Source organism: Staurois parvus, unplaced genomic scaffold, assembly GCF_062004578.1.
Source record: "Staurois parvus isolate SC_StPar_1 unplaced genomic scaffold, SC_StPar_1.0 ptg000227l, whole genome shotgun sequence".
In the NCBI taxonomy this organism is placed as follows: Eukaryota; Metazoa; Chordata; class Amphibia; order Anura; family Ranidae; genus Staurois; species Staurois parvus.
In genome coordinates this window covers 5,118,764-5,143,505 of record NW_028318023.1, presented here as the reverse complement: position 1 = coordinate 5,143,505, position 24,742 = coordinate 5,118,764, and the positions used below count along the sequence as shown (strand labels likewise).

General features: G+C 42.2%; 1 protein-coding gene across 5 annotated transcripts in view; it reads left to right on the top strand.

Annotated features, from left to right (window-relative positions):
* Positions 1-24,742, top strand: part of COX18 (cytochrome c oxidase assembly factor COX18) — a 31,736-nt gene that overhangs the window by 4,286 nt on the left and 2,708 nt on the right. Inside the window, exons 2-5 of one of the 5 annotated variants that reach the window (XM_089679601.1) lie at positions 7,243-7,732; positions 13,993-14,093; positions 17,015-17,181; positions 22,797-22,918. In XM_089679601.1, coding sequence (XP_089535727.1) covers positions 7,250-7,732; positions 13,993-14,093; positions 17,015-17,181; positions 22,797-22,918 — 873 coding nt within the window. In that variant the 5' untranslated portion in view covers positions 7,243-7,249. Of the gene's footprint in view, positions 1-7,242; positions 7,733-11,609; positions 11,764-13,988; positions 14,094-17,014; positions 17,182-22,796; positions 22,919-24,742 lie in introns of those variants that run through there. The other 4 variants (XM_089679603.1, XM_089679604.1, XM_089679602.1 and 1 more) reach the window with 4 other exon arrangements.

Below are 24,742 nucleotides of genomic sequence, written 5' to 3'. Positions count from 1 at the left end.
GGTGATAAGCTGAGGAAAAGGACAGTTTCACTTCCAGACTTTCGCATAGAGCTTTCCAGAATTTAGAAGTAAATTGAACACCCCGATCTGAGACTATATTTTTGGGTACACCATGCAGTCTCACTATTTCCCTGATGAAAACTTGTGCTGTCTCAGAAGCAGACGGGGTACTTTTCAGCGGAAGGAAGTGGGCCATTTTTGAAAGGCGATCCACCACCACGAAAATTGCAGTATGATTCTGTGACGGCGGTTGTTCCACTATGAAGTCCATGGAGATCATGCTCCATGGTCTGTCGGGCACCGGTAAAGGTCGCAACAGGCCCCAAGCTTTGTTCCTGGAGGGCTTATTCCTGTTGCAGACAACACAGGTTCTTACGTAAGCCTCGCAATCTTTGGTCATACTTGGCCACCAAAATGTACGTTGCACCAACTCTAAAGTCTTGTGTACTCCAAAATCGTCCGCCAACGGATGGTCGTGGCAGTAGCCCAGGACCAAGGTCCGAGCTCCTTCCGGTACCATGATCTGTTCCCCTTTCCATACTCTGTATCGGGATTCCAGGTAAGTTGGGGGGCCCCATAGACGCAGCCTGTAATTTAGACAGAAGCTCCGATTGCAGTAATAGGAAACTACCTGCCGGCAGGATGGTATCTGGTTTGGGCGTTTCTTTGGGGTCCTCATACATACGCGAGAGTGCGTCAGGTTTTGTAATTTTGGACCCTGGTCGATACGTTATATGGAAGCTGAACCTCGAAAAGAATAATGCCCACCTGGCTTGACGCAGTCTGAGGCGTTTAGCTGTCCTCAGATATTCAAAATTTTTATGGTCTGTGTAGACCAGAATGGGATGCAAGGCTCCCTCCAATAAGTATCTCCATTCCTCTAGTGCTGTTTTAATGGCCAACAACTCCCGATCTCTGATGTCATAATTCCTCTCTGACGGGGTAAGCTTCCTGGAGAAGAAGGCTACCGGATGCATCAGTTCCTTTACACCCTTTCTTTGTGACAGGATTGCCCCCACTGCATTTTCTGACGCATCTACCTCCAATATATAGGGTAGTGACGCATCAGGGTGACTTAGGATGGGAGCTGCCGTAAACAGCTTCTTTAGAGACTCAAAAGCGGCCTATGCCTCTGGTGTCCACTGAAAGCGTACTCCCATCTTTGTGAGTTGGGTGATAGGAGACACCAGGCCTGAAAAATTCTTAATAAACTTTCTGTAGAAATTGGCAAAGCCGATGAATTGCTGAACCCCTTTCTTATCTGTGGGTACCGGCCATTCCAGGATCTTCTGAGGGTCCATAGCAATTCCAATGGTGGAAATGATTAACCCCAGGAATGGGATGCTGTGCTGCTTTAAACGACACTTTTCCGCTTTGGCGTAGAGCCCGTGCTGGCGAAGTCACTCCAACACACTCCTGACATGACCTCGATGTGCCTCCAAAGACGATGAAAAAAATCAAGATATTGTCTAGCTTAACTATTACAAAGATGTCCAAGAAATCTTTAAATATGTCATTTACAAAGTGTTGAAAAGTGGCCGATGCGTTACATAACCCGAAGGGCATGACTAAATATTCAAAGTGACCGAATCGAGTGCGGAAAGCGGTCTTCCACTCATCCCCTTTGCGTATACGGACCAGGTTATACGCACCCCTGAGATCCAACTTGGTAAAAATAGAGGCTGATTTCAACCTCTGAAATAACTCAGGGACTAAGGGGAGAGGATAACGGTTTTCAACCATAATTTTGTTCAGATCCCTATAGTCAATACAGGGCCTCAGGGATTTGTCCTTTTTCTCCACGAAAAAGATTCTGGCCCCCGCCGGTGACGTGGACAGACGGATAAATCCCTTTCGAAGGCTTTCGTCAATATATTCTTTTAATGCTCCCAACTCCCATTCAGACAAGGGAAAAATTCGGCCGAAGGGAATTTCAGATCCCGGGAGAAGGTCAATTGTACAGTCATACGCCCTGTGCGGGGGAAGAATGTCTGCTCCCCGTGGACTAAAAACGTCAAGGTAGTGGTGGTAAACTGTAGGAACCGTTTGTGCTAGCTCAATGTCTGCGTTTACACAAAGCAGAGTCTGGTGACCTGGGGTAGCAATGCTCCTGACAATAGGATGAATTAAACTGAATTGACCCAGTCCTCCAGTTAATTTGGGGGTTGTGTGCACGTAGCCAAGGAAGCCCCAAAATAACTGGGAATAGTGGGGACGCAATGGCGTCCAAGCGGAGGAGTTCTTGATGATGACCGGCCATCATAGTGCATATAGAGGGGGTCTCCCGGTCTACCAACTCAGATTTAATTTCCCATCAGCCAAGAGGATGTTTAGGCTGTGCTCCTTGGTCAGTAAGGGAATCTGCTGCTGAGCTGCAAAATTGAGATCAATAAAACAACTGCAGGCCCCAATAATGACCGTCACCAGCACGGTTCTTCCGGGGAGCTGAAATGAGATCGGTATGGCTAAGTGAGAGGGTTTATCTAAACAAGCAGGAGTCATAGCAGAAGCAGTGGAAGAACACTTTCTTAACTTCTCCGGGCAGGAACGTACCACATGGCCTGCTGCTCCACAGTAGAGGCAAAGGTTGTTTACCCGGCGTCTCTGCCGCTCTTCAAATGTTAGGGAGGGCCACATCAACCCAAGTTGCATCGGTTCGGCCCTATCCGATGGTTCTGGATTCTGAATACTGGCAGGGGAGTTCGGAAAGGTCAGAACCCATGACAGCATCCATGTGGGTTTTAACCCTTGACTGGATCTTTCAGACCTCCGTTCCCGAAGCCTGCGGTCAATCTGAATTGCCAGAGTTATCAATCCCTCCAGGGAGCCAGGTACACCTACTCTGGCTAGCTCATCCTTCAGTGGTTCAGATAGGCCTAGGCGGAATTGGTGATGCAGAGCCGCGTCATTCCACTGGGTGTCCCCGCTCCAGCGCCTGAATTCTGAGGCATAGTCCTCTGCTGCCCGGCGACCCTGCTGCAAGACATGTAGAACTGCTTCAGCAGAAGCAGCTCGTTGCGGATCATTGTATAGTTCCACCATTGCTTTAAAAAATGTAGAAACTGAGTTCAGGTGAGGGTGGTGAGTCTCCAACAAACGGTGAGCCCAGCCTTGGGGTTCACCCTGTAATAGGGATATGATGAATCCTGCCTTCACGGTTTCGGAAGAAAAGGTCCGCGGTTGTAGTTCAAAGTATAATTGGCAGGAGTTCTGGAAGGCCCGAAACTTCCCTCGATCCCCAATGTGATTTTTTTTGTTTATATCAGAAAAAAAAATACAGTGGTGATCAAATACCACCAAACGAAAGGTCTATTTGTGTGAAAAAAATTACACTGCTCAAAAACTTAAAGGAGCACTTTGAAAACCCATCAGATCTCAATGGGGAAAAATCTCATGCTGGATATCTATACTGACATGGACTGGGTAATGTGTTAGAAACGTAAGGATACCCAATTGTTTGATGGAAATGAAAATTATCAATCTATAGAGGACTGAATTCAAAGACACCCCAAAAATCAAAGTGCAAAAATTATGCAGCAGGCTAGTCCATTTAGTTGAAATGTCATTGTAGCAACTCAAAATGGTCCTCAGTAGTTTGTATGGCCCCCACATGCTTGTATGCATGCCTGACAACGTCGGGGCATGCTCTTAATGAGACGACGTATGTTGTCCTGGGGTATTTTCTTCCAGATCTGAACCAGGGCATCACTGAGCTCCTGGACAGTCTGAGGTGCAACCTGGTGGCGTTGAATGGACCGAAACATGATATCCCAGAGGTGTTCTATTGGATTTAGATCAGGCGAGAGTGGGGGCCATTCAATGGTATCAATTCCTTCATCCTCTAGGAACTGCCTGCATACTCTCACCAGATGAGGCCAGGCATTGTCGTGCATCGGGAGGAACCCAGGACCTACTGCACCAGCGTAGGGTCTGACAATGGGTCCAAGGATTTCACCTCGATACCTAATGGCAGCCAAGGTGCCATTGTCTAGCCTGTAGAGGTCTGTGCGTCCCTCCATGGATATGCCTCCCCAGACCATCGATGAACCACCATCAAAATAGTCATGCTGAATGATGTTACAGGCAGCATAACGTTCTCCACGGCTTCTCCAGACTCTTTTCACGTCTGTCACATGTGCTCAGGGTGATCCTGCTCTCATCTGTGAAAAGCACAGAGCGCCAGTGGCAGACCTGCCAATTCTGTTGTTCAATGGCAAATGCCAATCAAGCAATGTGCTGCTGGACAGTGAGCACAGGGCCCGCTAGAGGACGTTGGACCCTCAGGCCACCCTCATTAAGTCTGTTTCTGATTGTTTTGTCAGAGACATTACCACCAGTGGCCTGCTAGAAGGTATTTTGTAGGGCTCTGGCAGTGCTCATCCTGTTCCTCCTTGCACAAAGGAGCAGATATTGGTCCTGCTGATGGGTTAAGGACCTTCTACGGCCCTATCCAGCTCTTCTAGAGTAATTGTCTGTCTCCTGGAATCTCCTTCATGATCTTTAGACTGTGCTGGGAGACACAGCAAACCCTCTGTTAATGGCATGCATTGATGTACAATCCTGGAGGTGTTGAACTGCCTGTGCAACCTCTGTAGGGTCCAGGTATCGCCTCATGCTACTAGTAGTGACACTGACCCTAGCCAAATACAAAACTAGTGAAAAACAGTCAGAAGAGATGAGTAGGGAAAAAAATGTCAGTGGCCTCCACCTGTAAAACCATTCCTGTTTTGGGTGTCATCTCATTGTTACCCATCTAGTGCACCTGTTGTTAATTTCATTAAGACCAAAGCAGCTGAAACTGATTACCAACCCCCTCTACTACTTAACTGACCAGATCAATATCCCAGGATTTTAATTGACTTGATGCTATACTCCGATTAAAAAGTGTTCCTTTAAATTTTTTGAGCAGTGTATATGAATTTTGTTTGGGTACCTCGTTGCATGACCATGCATTACCAGTTAAATTATTGCAGTGCTGAATAGCAAAATATGCCATAGTCATGAAGGGGGTAAAATCTGCTGGAGCTGAAGTGGTTAAAATCTAGCAAATTTTTATTTCAGGTTAGTATAGAGGGTGGAAGGGTTAGAACTAGGGATGCACTGGTACCTTTTTTCAAATGGGGAGTACGAGTACTGATACTTTTGGTCAAGTACTTGCCAGTATGGAGTATTATTATGCAGAATTTATATAGCAGTTTGCTCAGCGCTTTACAATATAAAGGGAGAGAATACAGTTCAATACAAGAGGGTTAGGAGGGCCCTGCTCCTTGGATCTTACAATCTAAGAGAACTGATACTTTGCGGTGCAATTTGCATCAATACAAAATATATGGACGCAAAGAATGGCATGCGATTTGAACATGAATGCAGTATGATTCCTGCCCAAATCGCATGTGGTTTCCCCTCTGCTCCTGTGTGAACCCAGGCTTATTATATGTTACCAAAATTAGTGTGTGCTGTAAATTGCCTCCAGCATTGCTCTTGTTTCTTCTTGCTGTAGACTACCATTTTGCCAAAGCCCCTGAGCATCAGTAAATCTTTAGGCTGTCGGCAGATCGGCCTCTACAAATTTAGTACAGTGCCGAAAATAGAGAGCAACTGAGCATGTGCAAAGCAGGGTGAGACAGTGTGTTACTAGATTTTACACAGTATAGACACTTATTTTTAATGTTTTACCTAGCTATACCTGTAAAAGGGGCCAGACTGAAATGATCTAGCAGGACTTCATTTTTTGATTAAAGTTCCACTTTAGGGAGATTTCTTCTCACTTCCTGTCTTTATGACTGATTCTTGTGTCCATGACCACTATTATTGAAACCAACAGTGAGGGAGTATTCTTCCAAGTAGGGAGATATCCAGCAAATCAAAAGAAAAAAATTGTAACAGGTCCTGCCCCTGCATTCCTCTACTTAAAATGGTAAACAAATGCTTTAGGTGGAGTTCTGGAAGTGTCCAATGGAGTAACAGAACTGCATTCTAGAACATCACTCCTGAACATTAGGGTCCTAACTCTGTATGGCATTTAGCCCCATGCAGCCACAGCCCACCTTAGACTTTGACAGGCTGCCTGCTGCAGGGCAGGACACTGCACCTGTCTCTCCGGGGCACATTGTTGCAGATAGTTTGCCCCGTTTGCAAGGGGCCTTATTTGTTAGATAATTTTGTGCAGAGTTGTGCTGTCGCTAATGTGGAATTCAGCCTTTCTTTGTATTTTTCATAGAATCCAGCAGGTGCTGCTTAACCACACCAATCCGTGGAAAGCTGAGCCAAGATATGTGAATGTAGATGTAATCTCAAACTATATTCTACTCAGTTTGTTAAAGCATGGTGTATCCTAAATAATGGCCTTCATTTCAGCCCTTACTGTATCTCTGTGCTGCTGATCTTCTACAGCCTCTTTGCAGCATTTTTTCTGTCTATATACATGTTTTTCTTTATCAGAGAGGGTTTCCTGATGGTAAAAAAAAACCAGTGGGCCAATGCTGCATAATGTGTTGAAATGGCCACTTGTAGTCTCCATGGGAAGTTTGTGGAACAGAATGACCACGCAGCAGCATATTTGGAGGCAGGAACAGAGCATGGTCACCATATAACAGAAAGTGCGTGAACAAGGACCTCCAAGATCCAGCACTGTTTTGAAAATGGCAGATTTAAAAGAAGTTGAAGATTATGTTGTATGAATGTGATATTTTATGATTGGGTTTACTTGTACCTTTAAAGAAGAACTTTAATCAGAAACAACATTTAGTAATAACAATGTCAAATCATTGGCCCTTTATCTGTGTATGCTTTCTGCTTTATTTATTTTATTTATTTCAGGTACTTATATAGCACCGTCAATTTATGCAGAACTTTACATTTATATATTGTACATTCCAGGGGTGGACTGACAACTCATGGGGCCCCCGGGCAATAGGGGATCATGGGGCCCCTGTGTCCTTGCCCAAACTCAAAAAAAGCCTATGAAAAAGGTACCAGGGGCCTCTCATGGGGCCCCCTACTGACCCCGGGCCCTCGGGCAGTGCCCGAGTTTTCAAATGGTCAGTCCGCCCCTGGTACATTCACATCAGTCCCTAACCCTCAAGGAGTGTACAATCTAAAGTCCCTAACTCACATTCATACATACCCATGCTAGGGACAATTTAGACAGGAGCCAATTAACCTACCAGCATGTCTTTGGACTGCTTTGGGTGCCTTTTTTAAAAAGAGTGATGAATTTCCATTTTTATGTTTTCTTTTCAGATTTGTGATGATGTTTTGTCATTCATTGAAGAACTTGTCCATCTGGAGCAGAGGCAGCGAATTCAATTCCCGTGTATTACTGCTGCCTAGAAGATGTCTGTATGCAAGGCCCTTTGGGACAGTTGATGACAAAAATCATAAAAAAGGACTAGCACAATCTGCTCAGATTTTGCCCAGCTTCCATAGATCTCTTGGAGTCCGTGGTAAAAGTCGTCTTCTTGCGTCGTATATACCCTTGCTTCCCCTTAATAGGAACATTATCTCTTTAGCCTCATTTGCAGCAGCTTCAACCGGACCGGTGACTAGTAACCGTGGCGTGTATGCCAAACTGGCAGACTCAGCTCCTGTTCATTTGGCTGAAAATGTGCTTCTATCACTACAAGAAATTACAGGATTACCATGGTGGGCCAACATTATGTGTGCAACTGTTATGCTTAGAACAGCGGTAACCCTCCCTCTGTCAATATATCAGATGTATATTTTAGCTAAGGTGCGTATTCTTCTTTCTACATGATTTATTTTGTTTAATAGCTGGACCTTTGGTTCAGATTCTGTATTTTTTTTAACCCCTAGATGTTGAGCGCACGGAAATATGCGGCATCTCGGCATCTGGGCCTTGACACCAAGCGGCTGCTTATTTGCGTGCCATTAGAAAATACATATGTGCTGAGAGCGTGTTGTGCCCTGCGCACTCCCAGCACATACAGTGGGGCAAAAAAGTATTTAGTCAGCCACCAATTGTGCAAGTTCTCCCACTTAAAAAGATGAGAGAGGCCTGTAATTGGCATCATAGGTAGACCTCAACTATGAGAGACAAAATGAGAAAAAAAATCCAGACAATCACATTGGCTAATTTGAAAAGAATTTATTTACAAATTATGGTGGAAAATAAGTATTTGGTCAATATCAAAAGTTCATCTCAATACTTTGTTATATATCCTTTGTTGGCAATGACAGAGGTCAAACGTTTCCTGTAAGTCTTCACAAGTTTGGCACACACTGTTGCTGGTATGTTGGCCCATTCCTCCATGCAGATCTCCTCTAGAGCAGTGATGTTTTGGGGCTGTCGCTGGGCAACAGGGACTTTCAACTCCCTCCAAAGGTTTTCTATGGGGTTGAGATCTGGAGACTGGCTACGCCACTCCAGGACCTTGAAATGCTTCTTACGAAGCCACTCCTTCGTTGCCCGGCAGGTATGTTTGGGATCATTGTCAGGTTGGAAGACCCAGCCACGTTTCATCTTCAATGCCCTTGCTGATGGAAGGAAGTTTGCACTCAAAATCTCACGATACATGGCCCCATTCATTCTGTCCTGTACATGGATCAGTCGCCCTGGTCCCTTTGTGGAGAAACAGTCCCAAAGCATGATGTTGCCACCCCCATGCTTTACAGTAGGTATGGTGTTCTTTGGATGCAACTCAGCATTCTCTCCTAACACGACAAGTTGTGTTTCTATCAAACAGTTCTATTTTGGTTTCATCTGACCATATGACATTCTCCCAATCCTCTTCTGGTTCATCCAAATGCTGTCTAGCAAACTTCAGATGGGCCCGAACATGTACTGGCTTAAGCAGGGGGACACGTCTGGCACTGCAGGATCGAAGTCCCTGGCGGCGTAGTGTGTTACTGATGGTAGCCTTTGTTACGTTGGTCCCAGCTCTCTGCAGGTCATTCACTAGGTCCCCCCGTGTGGTCCTGGGATTTTTGCTCACCGTCCTTGTGAACATTTTGACCCCACAGTGGTCTTGTATGTCTTCCATTTTCTAATTATTGCTCCCACAGTTGATTTGTTCACACCAGGCTGCTTGCCTATTGCACATTTAGTCTTCCCAGCCTGGTGCAGGTCTACAATTTTGTTTCTGGTGTCCTTCGACAGCTCTTTGGTCTTCACCATAGTGGAGTTTGGAGTTTGACTGTTTGAGGTTGTGGACAGGTGTCTTTTATACTGATAACAAGTTCAAACAGGTGCCATTGATACAGGTAATGAATGCAGGACAGAGGAGCCTCTTAACCACTTCCAGACCGGACACTTTTACCCCCTTCCTGACCAGGGCAATTTTCAGCTTTTAGCGCTATCACACTTTGCATGACAATTGCGCGGTCATGCAACACTGTACCCAAATGAATTTTTTACCATTTTTTTTAGATAGATAAAGCTTTATTTTGGTGGTATTTATTCACCACTGGGATTTGTATTTTTTTTGCTATGTAAATGAAATGTCCAAAAATTTTTTAAAAAAGTGTTTTTTTTATAAAATTTTGCAAATAAATAATATTTCATCATAAATCTTAGCCAAAATTTATTCCGTTATCTTTTTAGTAAAAAAAAAAATCCAAATTAGTTTATAAGCAAAAATTATAATTTTTAACTTTTTTTTTTACATTTTTTTTTACATTTTTATTTTAATTTTTTATATTATTATTTTTCATTTTTATTTTTTTTTTACATACTGTCACCCTAGCAGTACAGTGTCACCATGGTGACACTGTACTACTTGTGAGGGGTGATAAAGATTTTTTTTTTTTTTTTTTACACTGATTGCTTTTACACCCATATAGGATGTAAAAGCAATCATTTCTCTTTCTCTCTGTGTGCATTCCTGCACTCATTGAGAAATACAGAGTGAGCTGTGATTGGTCACAACTTGTCACATGGTACAAGGCTTTTGTGAATAGCCTTGTACCATGTGACCTCTGTGATCATTCACAGATTTCACACATAGTAAGCAATGATGTCACAAGTGACATCTTGCTTACTACTTTGCATGTGATCACTGATTGGCCAATCAGTGATCACATGATCGGGACCTCGTACAGAGGTCCCGTCCGACGATCGGTGTTTCACTGTGTCCGGAGGACACAGCGGGCACCGGATCGCGGTGCTGCGCGCTCCCAGGGAGCGCGCACAAGCAGGGTGCGGGGAGGCCGTTTATAGACGGCCACCCGACCCTGCAGTGCCACCGTCCGGCCGTTTATATACAACGGCCGGTCGGGAAGTGGTTAAAGAAGAAGGTACAGGTCTGTGAGAGCCAGAAATCTTGCTTGTTTGTAGGTGACCAAATACTTATTTTCCACCATAATTTGCAAATAAATTCTTTCCAAATCAGCCAATGTGATTGTCTGGATTTTTTTTTCTCATTTTGTCTCTCATAGTTGAGGTCTACCTATGATGCCAATTACAGGTCTCTCTCATCTTTTTAAGTGGGAGAACTTGCACAATTGGTGGCTGACTAAATACTTTTTTGCCCCACTGTATGTCCGTGACTCACGGAAAGGTCATGATCTTCCCTTGTGATCGGGAATCGCGAATCACGGCATTCACATGACCCTAAAACCCCACCCGCCTCCCGGCTTCTGGAACTCTTAAAGGGCCGGGAGTCGCCGGCGCAAAGGGGTTAAGGTACACTCCAGAATTGAAAATTACAGCTGGAATTTAGGCAGATATAAAATATAAATAAATAGGTCCAAAGAAAATCTACCCTCTTTAAACAAATAATCTACCTATATGTGCAACAACAAAATTATCCCCATATAATTATATGCATAAACTGACACAAAATCATAAAGTCCAGTGTCTCATTGATCCAAAACCAAATCATAAAAGTCCAGTGTCTCGATAAAGAATAATAGAAAAAAAGTTGTATTTCTTGCAGTGTTGATTGTGAAAAAACCTCAAAAATAAAGAAACTCACAATAGTGCATTACCATAATATAATCAGAAGAAAAAAAAAAAAAAATTATATATATATATATATACACATACATGCACACATAAATGTGTATCATAAAATTGTGCAACTTTTAAGTGATATAAAATAGTGAAACACTTGTGAAAACCTTCCAAAAAAGGTAATAAAACACTCGTGCTCAAAAATTATAAAATCCTGAAGTGATCCACTCAGTGAGATTCCTACCCACACGTGACACTTCTAGTGAGTAAGGCCAATATACCCTTACCAACAGTAGAAAGAACCCACGCCTTGATCATATATTATGTAGAAATCCTCCAAAGGAACTTTATCCTCCTCTCCTCCTTCACTTTTTGTTAGGGTAATGTTAAAATGTCATTCACATTCATAGGTCTATAAAGCATGACGTACCTCCATATATATTCAGAGTAATATCATTTTAATGAATCTGCTTGCACATTGAATTAAAAATAAGCGGTTTGGACAAACCCCACTCTGTGGGGATTACCAGGCAGTTCCCACAGTTTCCCAGGCAGTTCACACACAAATATCCAGCGATTCCCCAACAAAGATGGCCGCTGTGACACTTCCGGTTCCTGCTCCTTGCGTATAACGTCACTTCCTCTTCCGTTATATGCAAGGAGCAGGAACCGGAAGTGTCACAGCGGCCATCTTTGTTGGGGAATCGCTGGATATTTGTGTGTGAACTGCCTGGGAAACTGTGGGAACTGCCTGGTAATCCCCACAGAGTGGGGTTTGTCCAAACCGCTTATTTTTAATTCAATGTGCAAGCAGATTCATTAAAATGATATTACTCTGAATATATATGGAGGTACGTCATGCTTTATAGACCTATGAATGTGAATGACATTTTAACATTACCCTAACAAAAAGTGAAGGAGGAGAGGAGGATAAAGTTCCTTTGGAGGATTTCTACATAATATATGATCAAGGCGTGGGTTCTTTCTACTGTTGGTAAGGGTATATTGGCCTTACTCACTAGAAGTGTCACGTGTGGGTAGGAATCTCACTGAGTGGATCACTTCAGGATTTTATAATTTTTGAGCACGAGTGTTTTATTACCTTTTTTGGAAGGTTTTCACAAGTGTTTCACTATTTTATATCACTTAAAAGTTGCACAATTTTATGATACACATTTATGTGTGCATGTATGTGTATATATATATATAATTTTTTTTTTTTTTTTTTTTCTTCTGATTATATTATGGTAATGCACTATTGTGAGTTTCTTTATTTTTGAGGTTTTTTCACAATCAACACTGCAAGAAATACAACTTTTTTTCTATTATTCTTTATCGAGACACTGGACTTTTATGATTTGGTTTTGGATCAATGAGACACTGGACTTTATGATTTTGTGTCAGTTTATGCATATAATTATATGGGGATAATTTTGTTGTTGCACATATAGGTAGATTATTTGTTTAAAGAGGGTAGATTTTCTTTGGACCTATTTATTTAAGTTCAAGCTTTCAAGGGTTGAAAGTTTTTTCCAATTTCGAATTAGTATAGGTGTAAGGGTGTTTTAGGATATCATTTTCACATTGTAATTATAGATATAAAATATACAAATTAATTCATTATTACATCAATAAATGTATTTTTAAATGCAAGCAGTGTAAGTACATAAATTTGACTTGGTATCAGCCCCTTGCAATACCTGTACAGCAGATTGCAGACTAAAAGATTGAATCAGCACAAGCAGACAAACCATTCATGTGCTAAGAAGGAGCATGCTGGTTGAAGGAGAATCAGAGTGACAGAGAGATGAGCTCACAAGTCTGCTGCATTTCCTTTCGCCATTCAGTCACAGGTTGGAAGAGAGGGGAGAGCTGTGTTACTAAACTCCAGAAGTAAAAAGTCAGGTGCTCTGCCCTGGCAGATGGGGCAGTGCTGTGTGGCACAGCTGTGTGAATCTCAGAACTGGATGGACAGAAATACAAATCATTTGGCTGACAAATTGGCTCCTAATGGGTATTTCATCTGTGTATTTAGAAGTACATATGAAGTTCGGCTTTACATATAGAGTACTTCTTCAGTACTTCAGTCAAACATTGCTGTAGTGCACCAGTCCATCCCACTTTCTTTTTTCAGTAATCTGGTAAGTATCCAGTGCACCGGCTATGGATAAACCGCGCACTACAGGATGTTTGCTGTCTCTTACATACAGAGAGCTTCCAGCCACCAATCAGATTTAGACCTTCCTATTTGATGATGTAGGAAACAGATAGATAGGATGCTACACATCATAGTACATTCCTATTAGCCTTTATGGAGCATTGGCTGCTTAGTCTGTTGGGAATTAAATGGGACTTTGATTAAATTGAATCATGATTAAATTCTGTCTCAAGAATTATATTGTATATAAAAATGCCCCTTGTCGTGAGAATGTTAATTAACCCTTGCAGCTGAGAACTGGGAATGCACAATAATGTGTGCTCCTAGTTCTCAGGACCTATGTCAAGCTGAAAAATTTGTCATAGAGTTATTGTCAAATTAACTGACACATACTGACACTGCTAAACTGTGCATCTATGGATAGTCACACTGTTGTTAACCTATCTCATGTGTGTTGCAAATTCACACATGGGAGAGGTAACACCAGTTTTGAGCACCGTCATTGTGAACTGGTCAGAGATATGTTAAGGGTTGTATTGATGTGTATGGAAAGCAGTATATTGGGATCTCATGATGTTGTGTAATGAAAAAATGGTTCAAGAAAAGGGGTGGGGGGTTGAGGAAAGATTGGGGGAGCAGTAGGGGTTTGCTTGTAAGGGAGAGTGACTGAATTGTTAGCGGTTGAGCAGCCCGCAGGATTTATTCCACCTCCCATTCTGTATTGTCAGCTTGAATTGTAAAAGTTATTTGTGTCTTAGATAACAGATGGAACCCCTTTATTTCCATCTTGTCATTGTACTCCTGTGTTTTTTCTGACTAGTGTCTGGGCAGATTGTAATATTTGCATATGAAGCAGCATTCAACAGTATATAATGCTGAACAAACTCTTAATTTGTTGTAATGTATGTTTTTCTTCAGCTAGGTGGAAAATTTGCAGTCAGAGATTGAACGTTTAGCAAAAGAACTTCAATACGAGGTATCTGTCTATGGAAAGCAGCAAGGATGGAGTGATAAAGATGCAAAGTAAGTTTCAGAGTACTTACGACTAAATAGTCACTGTAACAGTGCAGAAGAGGAAATGTGAAGGTGGTACCCAAAACTACCTGTAGGGTGCTGTACAAGAGCATGAGCCAGTGAAAAAGGTCACATGTAGCATGCTTTTAGGGGCTTGTATAGAAGTTTCAAAGCAATCTAAGTTAAAAGAAAAGTGCGGGCTTACAAAAACAACAAACAATAAATACACTCCTAGATGGCTGCAGCATCAATCCAATGCTGCAGCTGTACCCCACCAGTTGTACACCAAGGACTCTCGATCAAAGACCGCTCATCACTCATTTCTTCATCTTCAGTGACAGAGAGGCAGTGACTGCTCTTTGCTCTGCCCCTGCAGACTCACTGATGCACCAGGCTGTGGTTGGTGCAGGAACAGCTTTCTCATGCTATCAGCAGCATGCTGAGAGACTGAACCCTATTGTTGAGATCCATGCAGAGCCTAAACCGGCTCTGTGATGTCTGCCGACAGTGGACTTTGGTCCGCTGTCAGCTGAATCTGGGACACAGGAATGCAGAAATATGTGCGCTCCTGTGATCCCCAGGAGAAGAATGGCCAAAAAAGCTATGCTTATACTTCTCGTTTTAAACCAGCAGTAGGCGAACACTGTTCCGTAGCTTACAATTAAAGATTCGGATTCCACTCTGTAGTTCCTTTAAAACTGCTTTACAAATGCATTTCAGAGTTAAAACCCAATGTGTAGCCGGTGAGCTCCCATCTAAAATTATTCTAGTGCTAGTTTACAAATGAAAGTTGGAATCTGATTGGGTGCTAGGGACATTACAATTAAAATTTATGTAATTGCCGACAATACATATCTATTACTTGTTCCATTTTAGTCTCTCAAATATGCCTTAGGGTCATTGTCCTGTTGAAAGATGAACTGTCGCCCCAGTCTAAGGTCCAGAGCGCTCTGGAACAGGTTTTCATCAAGGATGTCTCTGTACATTGCTGCTTTCATCTTTCCTTCAATTCTGACTAGTCTCCCAGTTCCTGTCGCTGAAAAACATCCCCACAGCTTAATGCTGCTACCACCATGCTTCACTGTAGGGCTGGTATTGGCCAGGTGGTGAGCAGTGCCTGGTTTCCTCCAGACATGATGCTTGGCATTCAGGCCAAAAAGTTCAATCTTTGTTTCATCAGACCAGAGAGTTTTGTTTCTCATGGTCTGAGAGTACCTCAGGTGCCTTTTTGGCAAACTCCAAGCGGCTTGCCATTTGCCTTTTACTGAGGAGTGGCTTAAGTCTGGCCACTCTACCATACAGGCCTGATTGGTGGAGTGCTGCAGAGATGGTTGTTCTTCTGAAAGGTTCTCTTCTCTCCACAGAGAAACGTTGGAGCTCTTTTAGAGTGACCATCGGGTGCTTGGTTACCTCCCTGGCTAAGGCCCTTCTCCCTCGATCGCTCATTTTGGCCAGGTGGCCCACTTTAGGAAGATTCCTGGTGGTTCCAGACATCTTCCATTTACGGATGATGGAGGCCACTGTGCTCATTGGGACCTTCAATGCTGCAGACATTTTTCTGTACCCGTCCCTAGATCTGTGCCTTGATACAATCCTGTCTTGGAGGTCTACGGACAATTCCGTGGACTTCATGGCTTAGTTTGTGCTCTTATATAGACAGGTTTAGGCCTTTCTTAATCCTGTCCAATCAACTGAATTTCCCACAGGTGGACTCCAGTCAAGATTTGGAAACATCTCAAGGATGATCAGTGGGAACAGGATGCACCAGAACTCAATTTTGAGTGTCATAGCAAGGGCTGTGAATACTTATGTACATGTGTTTTTTTATTTTTAATAAATTGCAAAGATTTTAAAACGAACTTCCTTCTATTTGTCATTATGGGGTATTGTTTCTAGAATGTTGAGGAAAGAAATTAATTTAATCCATTTTGGAATAAGGCTGTAACATAGCAAAATGTGGCAAAAGTTAAGCGCTGTGAATACTTTCTGGATGCACTGTATGTTCCAAATGCTTATAGCAATACAGTGAATGAGGACAAAATCCCAGTTACAGGTTGATACTTGATGCAAGTCCCAAAAAGTGGATGGAAATATTAGTTCTGGTTATTGGATTGAAAATACATACTTTAGGTGATACATGGATTAAGTTGACACATACCAAGGAGTATTTTATCAGGTGCTTGATGTTGTAAAGGGGTAAATAATATAATTAAGTTGAGAAACACTGATCTGTAGTCTGGGCAAGCACTTTTACTACTGTTCTATACAAATTGTTCTGTGAAATCTCAAGGAAACCAAAATTGAGATTTTTTTTTACATTGCTTAATAATACATGTTTTTACATTAATTATATTTTCTTAGTCCAAACACAAAATGTTCATTTCCTGGTGAGAACTTTTTTATTTGTGGAAAGCAGGTGTTAATTTTGCCTCTGACAGCACAGGCCATCAACTATTTGCAGATGAGCCCAGTGCCAAATGATCTTCCTATCTCCTGACTGCGTCATATCCCAATCTATGTGCACAGGAAACACATCTGTCACCACTCTAATATCAGGAGAGATAGGAACTGTCATCTGAAGACTCCAACCTGACTGCTTAATTTTTTCTTCTCAAATCAGTTCTAGACATACAGTAGATATTCCAATCTTGCTAGTGACAATCATCAAATAACCATGCATACCTTTTATGTGTTCAGTTCAGTTGTGCTGTGAGTGACAACCCTGAAACTAGTCTTTGGCCTGGTAATTAGAGATGCCCTCCATAATCAGAGGCTTTTAACATAGATATGTAGCCTGTAGACACATTTTATATGAGATCACTGTCCTGCATTCAGCACACATGCTATGTTGCAGAACTTTTGCAGCTAACTAAAAAGATGTATGTTATGATAGTATTTTATATGTATATTTTCCTTTTCTTTAAAAATAGATTTCATTTTCGTAAAAACATGAAAAGAATAGTAACTGAACTGTATGTTCGGGATAACTGTCACCCTGTTAAAGCCAGCCTGATTATGTGGATCCAAATCCCCATGTGGATATTTGTGTCTTTGGCTCTGAGAAATTTCAGCTTTTCTACGAGTGGATCCACCACAGGTAATTGTCACATATTTGATTTTTCAATGTTCCTATAATTTTAATGGGTTTAATGTAGACATGCAACAAGAGTAAACTAAAAGAGAGTGACTACAGTATAAGAGTAAAGCAAAGTAACATAGTAGGGCTGTGTCACTGGTTGAGCATGGAAGACCTATTATTGTATTGGTGAAACCATGTTCACAGAAGTTACTCTTTATTCTATCACTCTAAATCCAAACTGCTTCTTGAGACCATGAGGAAACCTCTTAATATGCTCAAGTCTTTGTACCTATACTGACCTGAACAGATGATGTTTTTTTTATTCATCTGGGTTGAGTAAGACACGCTGGGAAAGTTAATACCAGATATAGATGGTTTGTAAAGAATGAGACAAAGAACAGTGGAAAAAGAAAGTAAGGGAGTTTAAAAAGCTCTTTCTTCCGGAGTCAGCCATTCAGGGAGTGTCATCCCCACCAAACAGTATACAGTGGATATAAAAAGTCTACACGCCCCTGTTAAAATGTCAGGTTTCTGTGATGTGAAAAAATGAGACAAAGATAACTCATTTCTGAACTTTTTCCACCTTTAACTGCTTCCCGACCACCCTATAGCAGATACGCTGCTACAGGGTGGCATGGGTGTGCAAAATCACATATATACAGTGGGGCAAAAAAGTATTTAGTCAGCCACCAATTGTGCAAGTTCTCCCACTTAAAAAGATGAGAGAGGCCTGTAATTGGCATCATAGGTAGACCTCAACTATGAGAGACAAAATGAGAAAAAAAATCCAGACAATCACATTGGCTGATTTGGAAAGAATTTATTTGCAAATTATGGTGGAAAATAAGTATTTGGTCAATATCAAAAGTTCATCTCAATACTTTGTTATATATCCTTTGTTGGCAATGACAGAGGTCAAACGTTTCCTGTAAGTCTTCACAGGGTTGGCACACACTGTTGCTGGTATGTTGGCCCATTCCTCCATGCAGATCTCTAGAGCAGTGATGTTTTGGGGCTGTCGCTGGGCAACACGGACTTTCAACTCCCTCCAAAGGTTTTCTATGGGGTTGAGATCTGGAGACTGGCTACGCCACTCCAGGACCTTGAAATGCTTCTTACGAAGCCACTCCTTCGTTGCCCGGGCGGTGTGTTTGGGATCATTGTCATGTTGGAAGACCCAGCCTACCTATGATGCCAATTACAGGCCTCTCTCATCTTTTTAAGTGGGAGAACTTGCACAATTGGTGGCTGACTAAATACTTTTTTGCCCCACTGTGTATATATATATATATATATATATATATATGATTTTGCATTTCTGGGTAGGGGGTGCGCGTGCCCTACCAGTGCCACCATCCGCGGCCGCCAATCACCGGGTCCCAGATGGTGATTACTTGCCGACCCCTGGTAATTGCCGAGCATCTCCGAGGGGGGGGAGAACTGTTTGTAAACAAAACAGTTCTCCTCCCTGCCAGCTCCTGCACACTGCTTTGCATGGCTGTGCACAGCACAGCCATGCAAAGCAGTGTGCTTACAGTGAAGCACATGGACACACCACATAGTTAACCCTTTGATCGCCCCTCATGTTAACCCCTTCCTGCCCGGTGCCATTAGTACAGTGTCAGTGCTTTTTTTTTAGCACTGATCACTGTATTGGTTTCATTGGGGATGTCAGTGAAACCAAGTTAGTTCACCCCAGTGTCAGAATGCCCGCCGCAGTCCCGCTATAAGTCACTGATCGCTGCCATTACTAGTAAAAATGTAAAAAAAAAAAATCCCAGTATCTATACCTCCATTTGTAAACGCTTTCACGTAAACCAATTCATTTACACATATTGGGATTTTTTTAGCGCAGACATGTAGCAGAATAAATTTTGGATTTTTTTACTGGATATGTTAATTAGTAAAAAGTAAAAAATATAGTTTTTTTTCTCAAAATTGTCGGTCTTTTTTTTTATAGCACAAAAAAATAAAAGTCGCACAGGCGATGAAATACCACCGAACGAAAGCTCAATTTGTGGGCAAGAAAAAAAATTAATAAGGGTGCAGCATTGCATGAACGCGCAATTGTCAGTTAAAGTAACGCAGCGCTGTAACATAAAAAATGGCCTGGTCAGGAAGGGGGGTAAATCCTCAGGAGGACAAGTGGTTAATGTGACCAATAAACTGTACAACTCAGTTGAACAACAAACTGAAATATTTTAGGTGAAGGGAAGTAAAAATAAAAAACTAAAGTAATATGGTTGCATAAGTGTGCACACCCTTAAACTAATATTTTGTTGAAGCACCTTTTGATTTTATTGCAGCATATAGTCTTTTTGGGTACGAGTCTATCAGCATGGCACACCTTGACTTGGCTTTATTTGCCCACTTTTCCTTGCAAAAGCACTCCAAATCTGTCAGATTGCGAGGGCATCTCCTCTGCACAGCCCTCTTCAGATCACCCCACAGATTTTCAATTGGATTCAGGTCTGGGTTCTGGCTGGGCCATTCTAAAACTTTAATCTTCTTCTGGTGAGGCCATTCCTTTGTTGATTTGGATGTATGCTTTGGGTCGTTGTCATGCTGAAAGATGGAATTCCTCTTCATGTTCCGCTTTCAAGCAGAAGCCTGAAGGTTTTGTGCCAATATTGACTGGTATTTGGAACTGTTCATAATGCCCTCTACCTTGACTAAGGACCCAGTTCCAGCTGAAGAAAAACCACCCCAAAGCATGATGCTGCCAACACCATGCTTTACTGTGGGTATAGTGTTCTTTTGGTGATGTGCAGTCTTGTTTTTGCACCAAACATATCTTTTGGAATTATGGCCAAAAAGTTCAACTTTGGTTTCATTCAGACCATAACACATTTTCCCACATGCTTTTGGGAGATTTCAGATGTGGTTTTGCAAAATTTACCCAGGTTTGGATAATTTTCTTCGTAAGAAAAGGCTTCCATCTTGCCACTCTACCCCATAGCCCAGACATATGAAGAATACGGGAGATTGTTGTCACATGTACCACACAGCCAGTACTTGCCAGATATTCCTCCAGCTCCTTTAATGTTGCTGTAGGCCTCTTGGCAGTCTCCCAGACCAGTTTTCGTCTCGTCTTTTCATCAATTTTGGAGGGACGTCCAGTTCTTGGTAATGTCACTGCTGCACCATATTTTCTCTACTTGATGACTGTCTTCACTGTGTTCCATGGCACATCTAATGCCTTGAAAATTCTTTTGTACTCTTCTCCTGACTGATTCCTTTTAACAATGAGATCCCTCTGATGCTTGGGAAGCTCTCTACGAGCCATGGCTTTTGCTGTAGGATGCGACTAAGAAAATGCCAGGAAAGGCCTACTAGAACAGCTGAACTTTATCTGGGGTTAATCAGAGGCACTTTAAATGATAGCAGGTGTGTACTGACTCCTATTTAACATGATTTTGAATGTGATTGCTTAATTCTGAAGACAGCTACATCCCAGTTATAAGAGGGTGTGCACACTTCTACAACCACATTATTTTATTTTTTTATGTTTATCCCCCCCTAAAAGATTTCAGTTCGTTTTTCAATTGAGTTGTACAGTTTATAGGTCACATTAAAGGTGGAAAAAGTTCTGAAATGATTTATCTTTGCCTCATTTCTTTACATCACAGAAACCTGACATTTTAACAGAGATGTGTAGGCTTTTTATATCCACTGTAGGTAATACTGGTTGGGTCACAATCTGGATATGCAAAGTCAGTCCAGGGCTTCTAAAGTGCAGATCAGCTGTATTATTCACAATGGTGGTGAGTTATTATTCACCAGATGTTGTCCAGTTTCATCTTTATTTCCCAGAAGCATAACTTACATTTTTTTCTTTTCATTTTCAATGATTTGGTAAAATAAGAGTAAAATATTAATACTCCTGACTGCAGTTGTAAAAGGCATGCCGTAGAAGCTAATAGCAGGTAGAATTAAAGATGTGGCATGAATAAGCAGTGAAAGCTCTTTAGCATCACAGAGCAAGTCCAGTTGAATGTGGCCAACTACTATGAGCTATACCAGGGGTGGGCAAACTTTTTGACTTGAGGGCCGCAATGGGTTCATATATTGGACCCGGGGGCCGGACCAAGAGTAGATGAATGATGTGTATGTGTCATCCATAGTAAGTATAGTAATATTCCCCCATAGTAAGCATAGTAATTCATCCCCCATATAGTAACTCATCCCCCATATAGTAATTCATCCCCCCATAGTAATTTATCCCCCATAGTAATTCATCCCCCATATAGTAATTCGTCCCCCATAGTAATTCATCCCCCATAGTAATTCATCCCCCACATAGTAATTCACCCCCCATAGTAATTCATCCCCCATATAGTAATTCATTCCCCATATAGTAATTCATCCCCCATATAGTAATTCATCCCCCCTATAGTAATTCATTCCCCATATTAATTCATCCCCCATATTAAGTCCCCAAGTCCCCCCTGTGTCAATTCACTTACCTTTGCTCCGCGCGTTCCTCTCGCCGTGTCCCGCGCCGTTCAGGTGTAGCATGAAAATCTGTCTCCTATGAGGATCTGTCCCCCTCGACGTATCTGCGCATGTGCCAGTTTCAGGCATTAGCAGCCGATCGGCGATCTCCAGCACATGCGCAGATACGTCGAGGGGGACAGATCCTCATAGGAGATTTTCATGCTACGCCGGTCTTCAGGGCGAACTGTGAGAGGAGCCTAGCTCCGCGGGCCGGATTAAAAGGTCCGCGGGGCCGTATACGGCCCGCGGGCCGTAGTTTGCCCATTGCTGAGCTATACCATGACTTGATTAAACAAAAACTTTCACAGACCTATACTGTAGAAGAAAACATTTCTAACTCCTGCATACACGATGAGAACAGTGTGCCCTAGAAAAAAAAATGTTTTTCATAGAAGTTTACTTCTATTTAAAAAAAATATGTAGTCCTGCACTTCCATTCCCATTGTTTTGTCATTTGGAGGAAATTAATTCTAACATATCAGTGTTAGGAGATGGGAATGGTGAGATCTTGGAAGTGCTTGTAGCATCTCAATCTCTTCATTAGCTGGCCTTGAGCCATTTCTTCTTTCTTGAACTCAACTGGATGCTGCTTTTCCAGGTTGTACTCACTGGCGTTTGTGGGGACATTAACAGAAAAGACATGGCATCGCCTAGGACCATTCATGTAGATAAGTGGGTGCCCTAATTACCCTTTTTTCTGTTACATGTGGTTTTTTTGCAAACCTTGTTATGAACAACCACTGGAAGAGGAGATTCAACAGCACTAATACAAATCTCATACATAATACATATTACATGCTTGAATAGAATTTTTTTAACCCAAAATTTAGTGCCATTTTAAGCACCTTCTCTTTGCTTTCTCTTCTGGGAGTTTGCTCAGAGTAAGCTGGCAGAGATCAAATGAGATGTTTTCAGCTGGGGTCCCTCGGAGGGTGCCACTTTTTTTATACTTGCTTTTGTTTTTTTTATTATCTGTATACAAATCTTCATCATTTGACTCCTGGTGTCATTAACAAGGAATAGAGGGTATAATTTACTTTCCATTTTTCTTTGTCACCAAACAACACTCATGGGAGACTCATCAAACTGCATCAAACTGTTTTGTTTACTGATATGAACAAAATGTCTGTTTTCAGGGCAATTGCTTCACAAGCAACTACAGGAAGGGGGGACACTCTGGTTTCCTGATCTCACTGTTCCAGATTCTACTTGGATCCTCCCAATATCTTTGGGTTTCATCAACCTGCTTCTTGTAGAGGTACAAATATACTCTTATAAAGAAACTAGCCCTTTTGTGTACATTTTTATGGATACATGTCAGAGATCCACTCCAATGTATTAGTGTATTTAAACCTTGGAAAAATGTACATTACTATTGAGGGAAATAGAAGTCTAAGGATATGATATATAGATATCTACCTTCCACAGTGGATACATTTACAATATCTCCAATATATTGAGGCTTTGAGGATACTAAAAAAAATTGGCATTCTAAATATTTTCTTTTAGTTTGTATAAAATTAAAAAAGAATATTTTGTACCCTTTAAAACCTTTATCAAGCAATTATATATATATTGGTAAACAAACTGATATTCTCTTTATCCTCTGGTGCTCAGTGTGGGGGGCTGTTACTGCATGTTGTAACCTTGTGGTGAGTGAGGCCCGCAGATCATTTTCTTTTCCTCCCTGCTTATAACTCAGCCTGCCACTTCTGTTCACTTACCTATGAGCCTAAGTGACAGTGTGCAAGACTGCTGGACCACCCTTCACTGCTGCCTTCCTTGCCTGCTGCTGGCTCACTTCAGCTTATCCTGTTGCAGCGGGTACCATTGCAGAATAGATACACCACCCAGCACCAAGGGTGGAGGTAGTAAAGACGGGAAACAGCATTGGGACAAATCCGAGGTCCAAGGGAGCCCAGGATTCAAGAATTTGTATTTTTTTTCCCTGACTGGGCAGCCCCTTCTAAATTGGCCCAGATACAATCCACCTATTAATGAATTTTGGACAATTCCTAATGAACCAGCAAAAATACAATCAGTGGGTTGCCCTGTTCACCCAACATCCTTCAACTGAAAATTCGATGGCGCTATGTCAAAAATTGTTGGCTGATCCAATTTGATGCAGTCACTGTTCAGGTATTCTGACTATTAGAATACAATATCCACAGTGAGAAGTGAGTCTATCTGTACCTTGTTAGTATGGATGTAGGAGCTAGATTTATTTCGTTCAGCCTGCAGGTTGAATGAAAGAAATCTATTGGTGTCTGACCAGCTTTACTTTTATCTGTTAGCTTCTTCCAGCTAGAGGCCACAGCTGTGACAGGTGGGGACTTAATAGTGCTTATTCCAGTGCTGGAAGAGTCTGATAATGTGGGTGCTGAGACTAATCTTGCCCTGTCATCCATTGCCTGTAATCTGGTTTAAAAGGGGCAGAAGGTAATGGCTTGGAGCTCTTGAAGCTCAGGTGTTCCTCAGTCCATTTTGCCATGCTGCTGGTGCATTGCTGTCCCATGCTGGAGGCTACAGCTTGATTCCACTTGGAAAATCCTACTTGGCTTCACTGCCTGCTGGCCAAAGCCAAGGATCGTCTACTTAGCAGGAGCATATGTGACTCAGGGCAGTGTCAGGAAGAAGTGAGCCAATCAACAACTAGATACATCATAGTGAGCAGAGCAGCAGCCTGGACAGGGGTCTTTTCTGCTACTGGCTCTCATGCCTGAAAGTTGCCTGCAGAGCAGGCACTCAATCTAATTGGTGGGAAGAGAAGTTGGCAGTGGCCAATTCAACAGTGTTGGCATGGTTTGCTGTGTCAGAACTTGGGCCAGTGGGAGCACTCGCCAAGAGATAGACAAATGCCCCAGGTGCCCAGTGCTAGGGACACTTCTGCAGATTACTGTGAACCTGGGACATAACCCAGGACACAGTCATGGACAGCTGTGTAAAAATTAGGACTGTACGGGCATATCTGGGACTATTGGCAAATATGCTACTCTTTGGTGACGATACTCACTCACTTATTGGACTGTATATAAGGAGGATCAGCATTGTCATCCTAGGACCATAAGTGTTTTAGGACTTC